The 12,483-nt window shown below is 36.8% G+C and overlaps 1 protein-coding gene across 1 annotated transcript in view; it reads left to right on the forward strand.

Moving 5' to 3' along the window:
* LOC149153424 (zinc finger CCCH domain-containing protein 14-like) overlaps positions 1-6,348 on the forward strand; it is a 73,356-nt gene extending 67,008 nt beyond the window's left edge. Inside the window, exon 3 of the mRNA XM_089438135.1 lies at positions 5,367-6,348. Within this exon, the coding sequence (XP_089294261.1) occupies positions 5,367-6,135 (769 nt within the window). The 3' untranslated portion in view covers positions 6,136-6,348. The remainder of the gene's footprint in view (positions 1-5,366) is intronic.
* Positions 6,349-12,483: the final 6,135 nt, after the last annotated feature.

Below are 12,483 nucleotides of genomic sequence, written 5' to 3' on the forward strand. Positions count from 1 at the left end.
TGTGAGAGGAATTGGAGCACATATGCTTTCATCCATTCAGTGAAGAGAAACAGGTTGGGATCGAAGAAGGCTAAGAACTTAGTCTACATTCATAGCACACTTCATCTCATATCTTGGAAAGACCTAGGGTACAAGGAGGGTCCTTTCAAGAGATGGGACCAATACACAGATGATGCTACATGTGTGGACGAGGAGATACAACCAGATGGTCTTATTGAGCTACCTCCAGTTGCTATGGATGAGCAGGAGCCTCCAAATGAGAGTGATCCCTCCCTAGAGAGCCTATTGACTGATGAGCTTAGTGATGTTGATTATGATGACATGAACGCTGATGAGTGATGACATGGCTTGAGGAAGCCAAATCAATTATCTTAGATTTGTTCATTGTTCATTGTTCAATTTCACTTTTTTTTTTGGAATTTTCTATTGAATGTGTGGAAATGCCTTCAAGGCAAAATTTGAATGTAGTATGACAATGGAGTCCTGGACATATAATATATATCTATTATCATGATTCATATCTCTTTGCTTGATATTAAATTTGAAATTTCAATGTGAATGTTCAATGTTTTATTTTTCTTGTTGGAAATTGGAAGATTTCAAAATTGTATATTCATAATTCAAATTTCATATATATATATATATATATATAGTATATGCACTCTACGAACCCACACACCTTGTTTCAAAAAGTGACGTACCCATTCTTGTCCCTGTACTCAAACCCGAATTTCCTGGCAATTCAGAAATAAATAAAGCATTTGTAAGTCCCTCAAATCAGTGAAGGATACTATCGACCCTAGGGATATGAAAGGGGTATATATTATCCCTTGTTCCTGTGGGGCCCCCTATATTGGTGAGACTGGTCGCTCCATTAATCAAAGGATTAGTGAGCACATAGGAGAACCAAGTCCTCCGCTCTAGCAGAGCATGCAGAAAAAGCCAAACATCATGTTTGTATTGAGGAGGCTAGTGTTATTGCTATGGTTTCGCAGTTCCATCATCGAAAATTTAGGGAAGCCCTTGAGATTGAAAAGAGGCCGAGCAATCTCAATAGAGAGGATGGCTGGAAGATCAGTAGTTGCTGGGTCCTAGCACTCTCTTCCTAGTCGCATTCTTCCCTTCCCCTCCCCCTCGTCTTTGGGCTTATGCTAATAATTTTGACTGATAGAAATTATAATTACTTGTATAATAATAAGTTAATTTAACAATTAGATATACGATTAATTATATCTGCATATTTAAAATATTTGTATTCTTTCCAACCCTTGACTTATTCTAATATTATTATTTTTAAACTATTAATACCTTTTATAACTAACTATTATCTTAATAAAATTAATTTATGTTATATATATATATATTTATAAATAAAATTTTATAAAGTAGTTAAAACCTTTAGGTATATTCATATAAACAATTAATTAAATCTGGATAATTTATTAAATAGTTAAAAAAATCCTCTAGGTTAATTTAACAATTAGATAAACAATTAATTTAATATGAATATTTAAAATATTATAATCTTATTCTTTCTAACTCTTGACTTATTCTAATATTTATATTTTTATATATATTTATTAAATAGTTAATACCTTTTATAACTAACGATTAACTTAATAACCATTTTAAATTACTTAATATATATATATATATATATATATATATATAAAAGGTGAAGTCATATGTCCCTCTGACTTAGTATAAATAACTTCCAATTTAATATATTAAATTAACCTATTTTTATGCCCCTGGTCCAACTAACTGATCCCCAGTCAAATTTAGTCGTTGGTCAATATAGCTGTTGCCTGGTCAAGAATTATAGACGTTGGAGGTTCTGCTCTGACTATTTAACATGCAAAGCTTGATCTGATTCTTCAACTTGTCCTGACGATGGTTGGTTCGAAACACGTCGACGAATGAAATATCATGTGATTTATGCCGAAAATCTCTCGTAAATAAATAAAGCAATAAAATGGAGATAAAACAAGATTTTTTTATTTTTTATTTTTGAATTTATGGACAAGTAAAATGTCAGGATAGGAAAATGTACCTGGGGGGGTGTTAGTTACTTCTTGATGTATTGTGGGCTTCCAAAGATTGGTTAAACTTGTAGGGATCTTCTTGATTAAATTATTAGGATGTTTTTCAATTTGTAGCGCATGCTGAATGATATGAGAGGACTGGTAGTGTGCTGATGCAAGAAAGAAATGCTACATCTGGTGCAACAATGTTTGTCATGCAGCCTCACCAACCTCTGGGGTTGCTGACAAATGACCCTCCATGATCTTCGAACAGATATCATAGACTAGTGAGGTGACGAGACACAGATCGACTGTTGTGAGTACCAAGAATATGAAGGCCATTGGATTGCATATCACAAGATAGAATGGTGACTGTTTGGGATGACCCAAGTACAAAAGAACAGTAATGAAACACACTGAAAGTACATGACCGGTACATAAGACCAAGTTGGTCTTAAGGAACCTCATAATGTCTAATGTCTTGTACCAAGATGTTAAATTTAGGTATATTCTATGCTTAGAGCAATTTACTTCAATTTTTCATTTTAGCCCTATGACAATATTCAGATTAGCAATCACATCAGCATGATAGTAAGGTGCAGATAGAACATAAACATAATCATCAGAAGACAAGCCAAGACAAGATGACACACAATGTGGCACCAGCCAGGAACAAACCCCAATGTGGGGAAACCCGTGATCAATTCTTCTTATATTCTTCAATAGTTCAGAAGAGAGAGAGATAGTACAAATATACAAATCTTAGACAACAGCAGTAAATCCATCATTCTACTAATGATGACTAATCTAAGATGCAGCCCTGACAACATTCAATAAGAGTGATGTTGCATATCCCCTTTTGGTAGATCATCAATCCAGTAGTCCTCCTTACAGCTGCAACATTCCACTGATGGCTTGCAGCACCTACAGACTTCAAGCACTTATGAAGAGTAGATCATCAATGCTGCTGCAATGATCCTCTAATTGCCTGATCCTGCAATTATAGTAAGGGCACAGGGAGAAGCCCTTTAACCTTCCAAGCTGTTAGACAACTAAGCCCTTCAAGGGTAGCAGTCCACCTAGGAGAGACTCTCCTAATCCACACTGCCACCTGTACTCAATGTACACTGCAGTGCTGCTTCACTGATCATGTCAAGGCTGCCCATCTGGCATCTTATACATGCTGAAAGGACTGAAACATATCTACAGGTTAGTGCACAAGCTCCAGCACCCTAAACATACTCCACAGTCCACTTATTTACTGTGGATAGGCTTCATGTAGTCCTCCAATGATATGCTGCCTTATAGGGTCTGAACGCAGCACTTGAAGAGGCCTCCAACTGCTGGCTATGGCCTGCGGCCTAGCCCAGAAGTTGACTGAAACCTTGTCCCTTCACACAGTGACCCAATCAGCCTTTAAACAGCAGAGATTTCCATGCTGCTAGACGCTGATATATATAGCTCCTTTTAATGCTGCGTATAGGGCTCTTTAGGGCTTTCTGTGCAGCGTATTGTAGTTCCTTGGACAGCTGATGAATCACACAACAAACTGCGGCTAGATTGACAGCGTAATACATCTCCCTTTTTGCCTGCGGCCAGATCTCCTCACTGCTGCTAGGGCTTCATGACCTTCCACTAGACAGCGTATAGAACTGTTCTCAATACAGTGGCTAGAGTCTCCATTATGGCAGAGGATTAGGACCTTTAAGGATTGCGGATTAGGAGCTACTCAGACATCAGATCAAGGCTCTCTTTTGCTGCGTTTGAGGGTCTCTTGTGACAGCAAATTATGACCTGTGGCTAGGGCATTTAGGACAGCGTATGAGGGCTTATCCTTCAGCTGTGTGTAGGCCTCTTTTTACTGCGGCTAGGGCTCCCTCTAGGACTCCTTAGATCTGCGTTGAAGCTCCCTTAGACTAGAGAGCCTTTTCTTGACAGCGTTGAGGGCTTACACTTCACTGCCCTCCTTGACTGCGGCTAGGGCATGTTTACCTGCAGCTAGGGCACCTCCAAGACTCCTCCTTTAGGACTGCATAGAGGGCATCTCCTTTAGACCTCTCCTTCCACCAAAAACCCAAACGAGTGGAGAGTGAGATCACAAGAGATGAGTCTAAAATGACTTGAAGGCCACCTCTATTTATGGTGCAACATTGAGGTAAGATGGGGGTAATTTGGTTGCTGGCCGACCTTGACGAATTGTCACATAACACAAATAAATTCATATGTCCATGAATACATGTCGGAATCAGATGATCTTTAGATCAATCGTACACCTCTCGACGAGAGGAATCGAAGAAAAATATCAGCTGCCATAAATAAGTAGGACCCACATGGAGTTTGGCCCTAGTTGCCAATTTTAACACAAGAATATGAGGACCGTTGGATCATATATGCACAAGATAGATTGGTGACTGTTTTTGATGACACAAGTACAAAAGCACACTAACGAAACAGCATGGCTAGTACATTTATGTTAGACCAAGTTGTTCTTAAGAGACCTCATAATATCTAATGTCTTACCATGTTTCTGTTTCTGCGACCAGCAATAATTGTTTCAAGTCCATTTCAGACTGTTCATTAGACTTTTAATCAATATGAAATGGTGATTGCAGCACCGTATATAAGACTCAAATCTTGTGTGTGCAATGTGGAAATCCCCTTATTTATTTCCCATGATTTTTCCAATAGATTTCATCGCTATGCATAACTCAGCGTTTGTTCCTTTTGATGGTGTTGTTCTTTTTGGTAGAGCATGTAGTGATGCAGCATGATCCTGATGGGGGCATCATTATTGTATTGTAATGATGAATGACGAATGTGAATTGTCCTGGCTGTTGCTCGTGGAGTCAGTTTTCAAAACAATCGTGACAGGTGCTTTTGGCATGACTAGACCAGCTCTAGAATGCAACGAATACAAATAAATTTCTCGATTATTGCTTCTGTCGTGCTGCGTGCATGCTCTCTTCTGTGTTTTATGCTTCCAGTTGCTGTTAATATCAATATCCATTGATTTGCTCTAATTTTTTGAACAGCTAATTTTTTTTCCGAGAGCAATTGAAATCAATTCTTGAATAAATATACGTGATAGAGTAATTAATAGAGTTGGTTTAGTGAATGAACTGTCTTAGAACCTGTTGGCCGCAAGCTGACCTAGGTTTACGAATGGATTTGAGTTTAAACTTACCATCATATTTTTATTTATTTGTCTAACAAAGGTTTTGTACAGAATTCCGTTCACATAAATTGTTCTTTAAAACAACTACGTGAACACATTTACTTGCTGATGCAGAAAGAATATGGTACTATATGAAAGCTGACTATTGCTACTTGGCTATTGTGCAGTACATCTGGTTGCCCATTTGGAGAGAACTGTCATTTCATGCACTATAGCCCTGGTGGTGTGAATTTGATTTCTCAGGTGTCAAATTTGGGAAGTGGTCTGCGCACAGCTTCAAGGAATTCAACAGGTCCCCCAACTAGCATTTTGCCTCCTGATCAGGCAGCTGCTGTACAGCCATACAAGACACGGATGTGTAATCGCCATGGGACTGCAGAAGGATGCCGGTTTGGAGATAAGTGTCATTTTGCCCACAGTGAAAATGAACTGAAGAAAGGTAATACACTTGCTCCTGTAGAGAGAGAATGGACAAGCTCTTATGGCAGGCCAGTTCCTGGTGTGTTAGATGGTAGGCCTGGAGGTAGACTTGTGCAGCATGAGGCTACAACACCTGGAATGGCAGCGGCAGCTTCATTTGGTTCTTCAGCGACAGCAAAAATCAGTGTCGATGCTTCTCTCTCTGGTGCCATTATTGGAAAAGGTGGTGTAAACTCCAAGCAAATTTGTCGTGTAACTGGAGTAAAACTAGCCATAAAAGATCATGAATCTGATTCCAATCTAAAGAACATTGAGCTGGAAGGTAGCTTTGATCAGATAAAACAAGCAAGTACCATGGTTCATGAGCTGATAATGCAAACTAGGGCTGTAGCTGCAAAACCATCTGGGTTTGTTTCCAACAATTTCAAAACAAAGCTGTGTGAGAATTTTTCAAAGGGTACCTGCACATTTGGGGATCGTTGCCACTTTGCACATGGTGCCAGTGAACTTCGGTAATCCTCATTTTTAGTCCTGTCTGCTAGACTTTGTTCGGCTGTTTGATAATATTTCAGTATACCATTTGACAATTTTTGAAGCATAGGGCTGTGCATTGACTAGATTGATGATAACATGCTATGTTAAATGCCACTGGACTTAACGAACTTAATTATCGCATGTTGTATTGTAGTATGCCATTTCTTTGAGTCTCAAAATCTGGTATTTCTTTTATATGGAGATATTCACCTATCCCGTGTTGATTTGTAGGCATTATAATAGATTTGTTTGTTTACCATAATTTTACATTGCAGTTTAGTTCCACGTCCTATGTTCTGGTATATCTGTTTTTATGTTGGTTTGTATTATTGCAATGCACGGCAGGTTTATTATTTGCTGTTATTGTGTGAACATTATGAATAAGCTACTGTATTTTATTTAGAAATTCTTACATGCATTGAGTTTTCAAATGATTAACACCCTTCCTGAAGGGCAACCCTTCTCATTCAGGTTAGATCAGGTCAGGTTCAGTCCGGTTCAGTCCCATCTCAAGTGTCAACCCTTCTCATTCAGGTCAGGTCCAGTCCAGTTCGGTCCCATCTCAAGTGTCAACCCTTCTCATTCAGGTCAGGTCAGGTCCAGTCTGGTTCGATCCCATCTCAAATGGGTCAACCCTTCGCATTCAGGTCATGTTAGGTCCACCTGAAAGGTCTCGTAGGATACAACATTGCTTCCAGTCTGGTTCGATCCCATCTCAAATGGGTCAACCCTTCGCATTCAGGTCATGTTAGTTCCACCTGAAAGGCCTCGTAGGATCCAACATTGCTTTACGGTCAAAAATTGTTTTATGGGGTTAGCTGAAGTTAAAATTTCTTAACCTACAAACTTTACCTGCTATGGTATCCTGCGTGTAGGAAAAAATATGAATAAATGTATCTAATGTAGTGTAGTTGTATAAACTCATATATATATATATATATAGTTATTTGATACTTGTTAAATTATAAAACTATGGAATGATCTTAGATATTTTTATATCCTCCATATATTTGCAATGCGTGGAAATTACGTCCATAATCTATTTCTGACAGCCTGAGACAATATAGCCCATATAAATCTATAAATCAAATCCCTCTCATTTAATGTTTACAAATGCAAGTGTCACATTCATTTACCCTCTCTCTTCTTAGAGAACAACATATAATTTCACATCTCAACAACATTACATGGTGGTGTTACTAAACAAGGACCATAAGCAAGTTTACTCATCTCATGTCAGAAGCTACGACCTTCTGTATTGTTACCCTCCTTGAAAGTTTCAAGATAATTAATGATGAGAGTTGTATAGAAAGCTATAAATATATTGATCTCTTCTGACTTATATATATATATATATATATATATGAGATTGATTTTAAGTTATAAGTTAATGGTGATGTAAATATATGTTTTTCAGTGCTTAATAATTGTTATACCTGCCAACAAAAGTCTTGATTGATTTGTTATAATGGTTTGCGTCATACGACCATTGAAAATGTTGATAAGTTAATGGTGATGTAAATATATGTTGTCCGGTGGTTACTAATTGTTATACATTCAATGGTTACAAGTTAATGTGATGTAAATATATGTTTTCCAGTGCTTAATATTTGTTATACCTGCCAACAAAAGGATTGATTTCTTATAATGATTTGCCTCATACAACCAATGGAAATGTTATAACAAAAGACTTGATTGATTTCTTATAGTGATTGGCCTCATACAACCAATGGAAATGTAAATATATGTTTTCCCGTGCTTAATATTTGTTATACCTGCCAACAAAAGGATTGATTTCTTATAATGATTTGCCTCATACAACCAATGGAAATGTTATAACAAAAGACTTGATTGATTTCTTATAGTGATTGGCCTCATACAACCAATGGAAATGTTTTATCAAAAGTGGTACACAAGAAAAACCAAAGATGTTATTATCGAAATAACATAATTTGTTTTCAATAAATTAAGGATATATAAGAAAATATTAATTTAAAGTGATATATTGATGGTAAAGAAATGATAATAAAAAAATAATTTGAAGTGATATATTGATGCTAAAGAAATGTTTTTCAGTGCTTAATAATTGTTATACTTGCTAACAAAAGTCTTGATTGATTTCTTATAATAATCTTTCTTTATACTGTTGGAAAATGTAACTAGTTTTAATTTTCATAATTGTCATTTGTACTCGTGTCAATATGTATATCTTATGTAACAAGGAAAAAAAAGAAAGAAAAATTATTATTTTAAAGCATGGTGTTCATGCTTCTTTTGGTTGGTCTTCTAGAGAAAGCATGTTCCTCATGCTTCTAGGGTTTTCCATGTCATAAGATTATTGCCATGAGTCAAGAAAGTCAATGTCATGTATAAAAGGCCCATTTGGGCAAGGTGTACCATGTAAAATAATTTATTTTGAGTCAAGAAAGTCAAAACAAGCATCCTAGCACAAGTCGGCCCTGCAAGAGACAAGTCGGCCTAGAGGGGTAATTCAACCTCACAAGAAGCTTATATATAGAAGGAACTTCAACCTCATTTGATAGGAACACAACAAGTTTTATCTGTAGTAAAAGGAAGACGAAATAAGACTGAAGAGACAAGGAAAGGAGGAGAAAAATGAAGCGAAGGAAGAAGACCTTAATGTTGGACTATCTCTCACCTGTGAATTAGGGTTTTTGTTCGGTTGTAGGAGCGCTGATAATTTTAAGGTAAAATTCTGAAGTTATTGCAGGTCCAAAATTTTGAGATAGAGGGCCAATATGAGATTGGAGTAGGTTTGAAGATGGTTGACTCTTGTTGACTAGAGTTGACTTTTGTCATCATGGAAGGGCTTTGTTGGAGGGTTGGCTTGGTGCTAGGAGGTCTTGGTCTTGAGTTATGGGTCTTGGTTTTCTCATTTGAAGTAGATTCTATAAGAAGAGGAGATTTTTTTTGGGTTTTCCCCTTGGAAGGGTTTTGCCCTTGCTTGGAGCCTATATTGTGTCCATTGTCTTTATTGTTTTTCTCTTGATAATTGTTTTGATGAAACGATTTAATAAAGAAACACATGAAGATAAACAAAAGTTCACAAGCAATTATTAAGGATAAAGAGATTGAATTAATAGATGGCCCACTACATTCTCCAACGTGGTTTCAAAGCTACGATGAACAAGACATGGTTTCAGAGCTAAGAGGACCATCTTGAAGGGTTTGCTTTGCAAAAGAGACACAAGAAAGAAGAAGATCGATTGATCAAGGAGGTTACTACATCAATGATTTCACCATCTCAAGAAGGATCAAGCTCTCATTGAAGGAAGGATCATTTTTTGTTAAAGGCTCTCTAGTGCACTCCATCATCTTGAAGAAGAGGAAGCATCAAATAATCTTGGGATCATCATCCACTCTTTGAAGCTGTGTTCAAAATCATCATTATTGAAGGAATCCTAGAAGTCATCATTCTAGGGCATTGTTGAAGTCTCCTTAAAAGTCTTGAAAGCATCAATATAGTTGGAGACACCATTAAGAAAAAGGACTTTTGACAAGTATTATATTGTATGACTACATTTTGCAAAGAAAACAAAAAACTCGTCGGATCAAAAAACTTCCTTGCACGGAAAAAGAGGATTGACTTGACACTCAGAGAACATGAAGTCATCGAATATGTCCTTGGTGAAGTCGTCATACCAGACAAAGAGAAGACTCAAGTTAGCAAAATACAAGAAGGGAGAACATAGAATCATCGTTGAATCTATAAAAGATCATCTTGCTCCCTTTGTCGCTGATTTGAAGACATCTAAGGCTATGTATGATAAGTTGGTAAAGTTGTACTTTATAAGTACATAAGGTCAAAAGATTTTCTTGAGGAATCAACTATATATAATAAGTCAAAGGATGAAGACATGACCACTTATCTATGAAGATCTCACAATAAGGGATCAATTCCAAAGGCTTGGGGAAATCCCCAACTCTGAAATGACCATTTGTGTATTAAATGCTTTGCCACGTGATTGGTGCAGTTTTGCAACTAGTGTCTACTCTAAGAAGGAAAGTACATAATTTGATGAGTTGTGTGTTCAATGTATCTTGGAAGAATCCAGGATCAACGCAGAAGATGACACCAAATCAAATGAAAAATCTCGAGCCTTTATTGCAAGGTCCAAGAAGTTGAAGAAATGGAAGTTTGGAAAGTCCAAAAGAAAGACAAATATGTCCAAGATTCAATGTTTTGAATGTAATGAGTATGGGCACTTTAAGAGGGATTGTCCAAACAAGAATGATAACAAAAGAAAGGACAAAAGTGATGCTCACATAACTGAAGAAAAGGGAGAACCAGAGAAGAAGCCGAAAGGAGAAGATCCCAAGGATCTTTACTACTAAAGGAAGCTCTATCTACATCATGTTCTTTATGAAATTTGTCTTTTAAGTAGAAGGTAGAGTAGTATGCATTGTTGCATTCTCTATAAGTCTTGATTTTTGTAAAAGCATGGCTTCATAGATAGAAGCTTATGATAGTAGAGAAATTAGAATCTATTTAATTATTAATTGATTTGGGAAAGATCATCTAGTTTAAAAAGAATAAGAAGATTGGAACCATATTGCATGTTATTGTTTATGCAAGCATTTTCTAACATTATGCTAGAGGTAGTCATTTTGCACAGAGGGATCATCAAGATCCTATAAGAAGCATCATTTTGAAAGGTTCTTGGAAAGAACATTATGACATGACTAGTATATATTCCATCAATTATGAAAATAATACTTCTGAATGATGATGGAACGTAGATGGTCAAGTTGCAGTGTGAAGGGCATAATGAGTCTTTCTACTTCTGGGAAAAGGAACCTATCTTCAATAGGTACAAGAAGTAAGCTCGTTCAAGAAAGGATGGCTACATGATTGTATGGAAGCAAATGAATGCATATTTTAAGTAACTCTTCTCTAGGGCAAGATTCATATCTACAAGAATCTTGCAAAAAGCATTGGATATAAGTGTGCTCGGTAAGTCATCCATATTGCTGCATGATGCTTGAAAGAAGAAATTTAAGATGCTTTGGAATGGATGGAGATCAAGATTCTCTCATAAGTTTGCAGGGTATAAATATAACAATGTTGACCAACATCAAGTATAGTCTCTGGAAGAAAGAAAAAAAAGTTAACAAAACAACTCCAAGGAAGATTTTGTAGCTTACAAATCAATTTGATCCATGGGCAACTTGATTAAAATGGATGCATGGAGAAGGATTCTTGTACAATGTGGAGATGGATCAGATGAAAGGTTGTTGATCTCAAAGGGTTCAATAAACAAATACTTTGATGAAAGGGCCATGATGATAAGGTAATTATGATATTTAATCTTTTGGTTATCTGATTGACATATTGTTTTACTACTTGGAAGGATATTTACATAAATACATAATGACAATTGAGGCAAGTTCAACTATTGGTGTTAAAACTTGATTCAAAGAATATATGGATTAACTGATTGTTTTTTATTATCCTTAAAGGTTTGTGTTGATTTGGGGTAACATCGGATGTGCTCTAGGCCTCAAATTTTGCAGGGAGGCTTGGGCACATGTATTTCAAAGAATCCAGAAAGCGCTCTGGGAAATTCCACCCAAAAACAATTTTATTAAAATAATTAATATTTTTTAATGGGTTCGTAAGTCTAAACTTAAGAAATTAAAAATATTAATGGGTATTAATCTAATTGTGGGTGTAATTTCTAGAAAAAGACGAGGATCTAGCTAAAATGATTTTAGCCATTGATTAGTTTTTAATCTGGGTCGTTGAATGTCAACGAAAAGATTATTTAAAGAAGTTTGAGGGTCATTTGGAAGATACACCGAGAGATCAATAGATCAAATTTCTGAAGTGAGAAATTTGCAGGAGGAAATTCTGATTGAATAGATTTATTGCAATTGAGGAGCATAAATAGCATCCATAGAGAGAGATTTTCTCCGCTGGAGAATCCTCAGCAGAGAGAGGAAAAGAGTGATTCAACAACTCTCATGCAGAGGCTGATGCAGGGCCATGTAGAGGGTGAGAGAGAGTCTGAAATTTTGCAGCAGGGTCAGTTTCAGAATCTGGGAGACGGGTTGTGAGACCGGGAGGCTGAGAGCAGTGACTTTGGGTAGCAAATCGATCAGCTGGCTTGGTGACGTAGCGCTTAGGCGGGATGACGCAGGCATTGTGTGAGCACTGCGCTGGGCCTGCCAAAGGCACCTCATCTAGTGACCAGATCAACGGGGATTTTTCTCAGTGATTGTGTGAGGTAATTTGACAAATCTTTCTGCCAATATTTCTCTCTCTGTAACTGAATAACCCTTGAGGTATTTAGAGATGTATTCAAAATT

The sequence above is a fragment of the Pinus tabuliformis genome, chromosome 9 (genome assembly GCF_031772625.1).
Source record: "Pinus tabuliformis cultivar Carrire ecotype Pingquan chromosome 9, CPIR1, whole genome shotgun sequence".
NCBI classification, from domain to species: Eukaryota; Viridiplantae; Streptophyta; class Pinopsida; order Pinales; family Pinaceae; genus Pinus; species Pinus tabuliformis.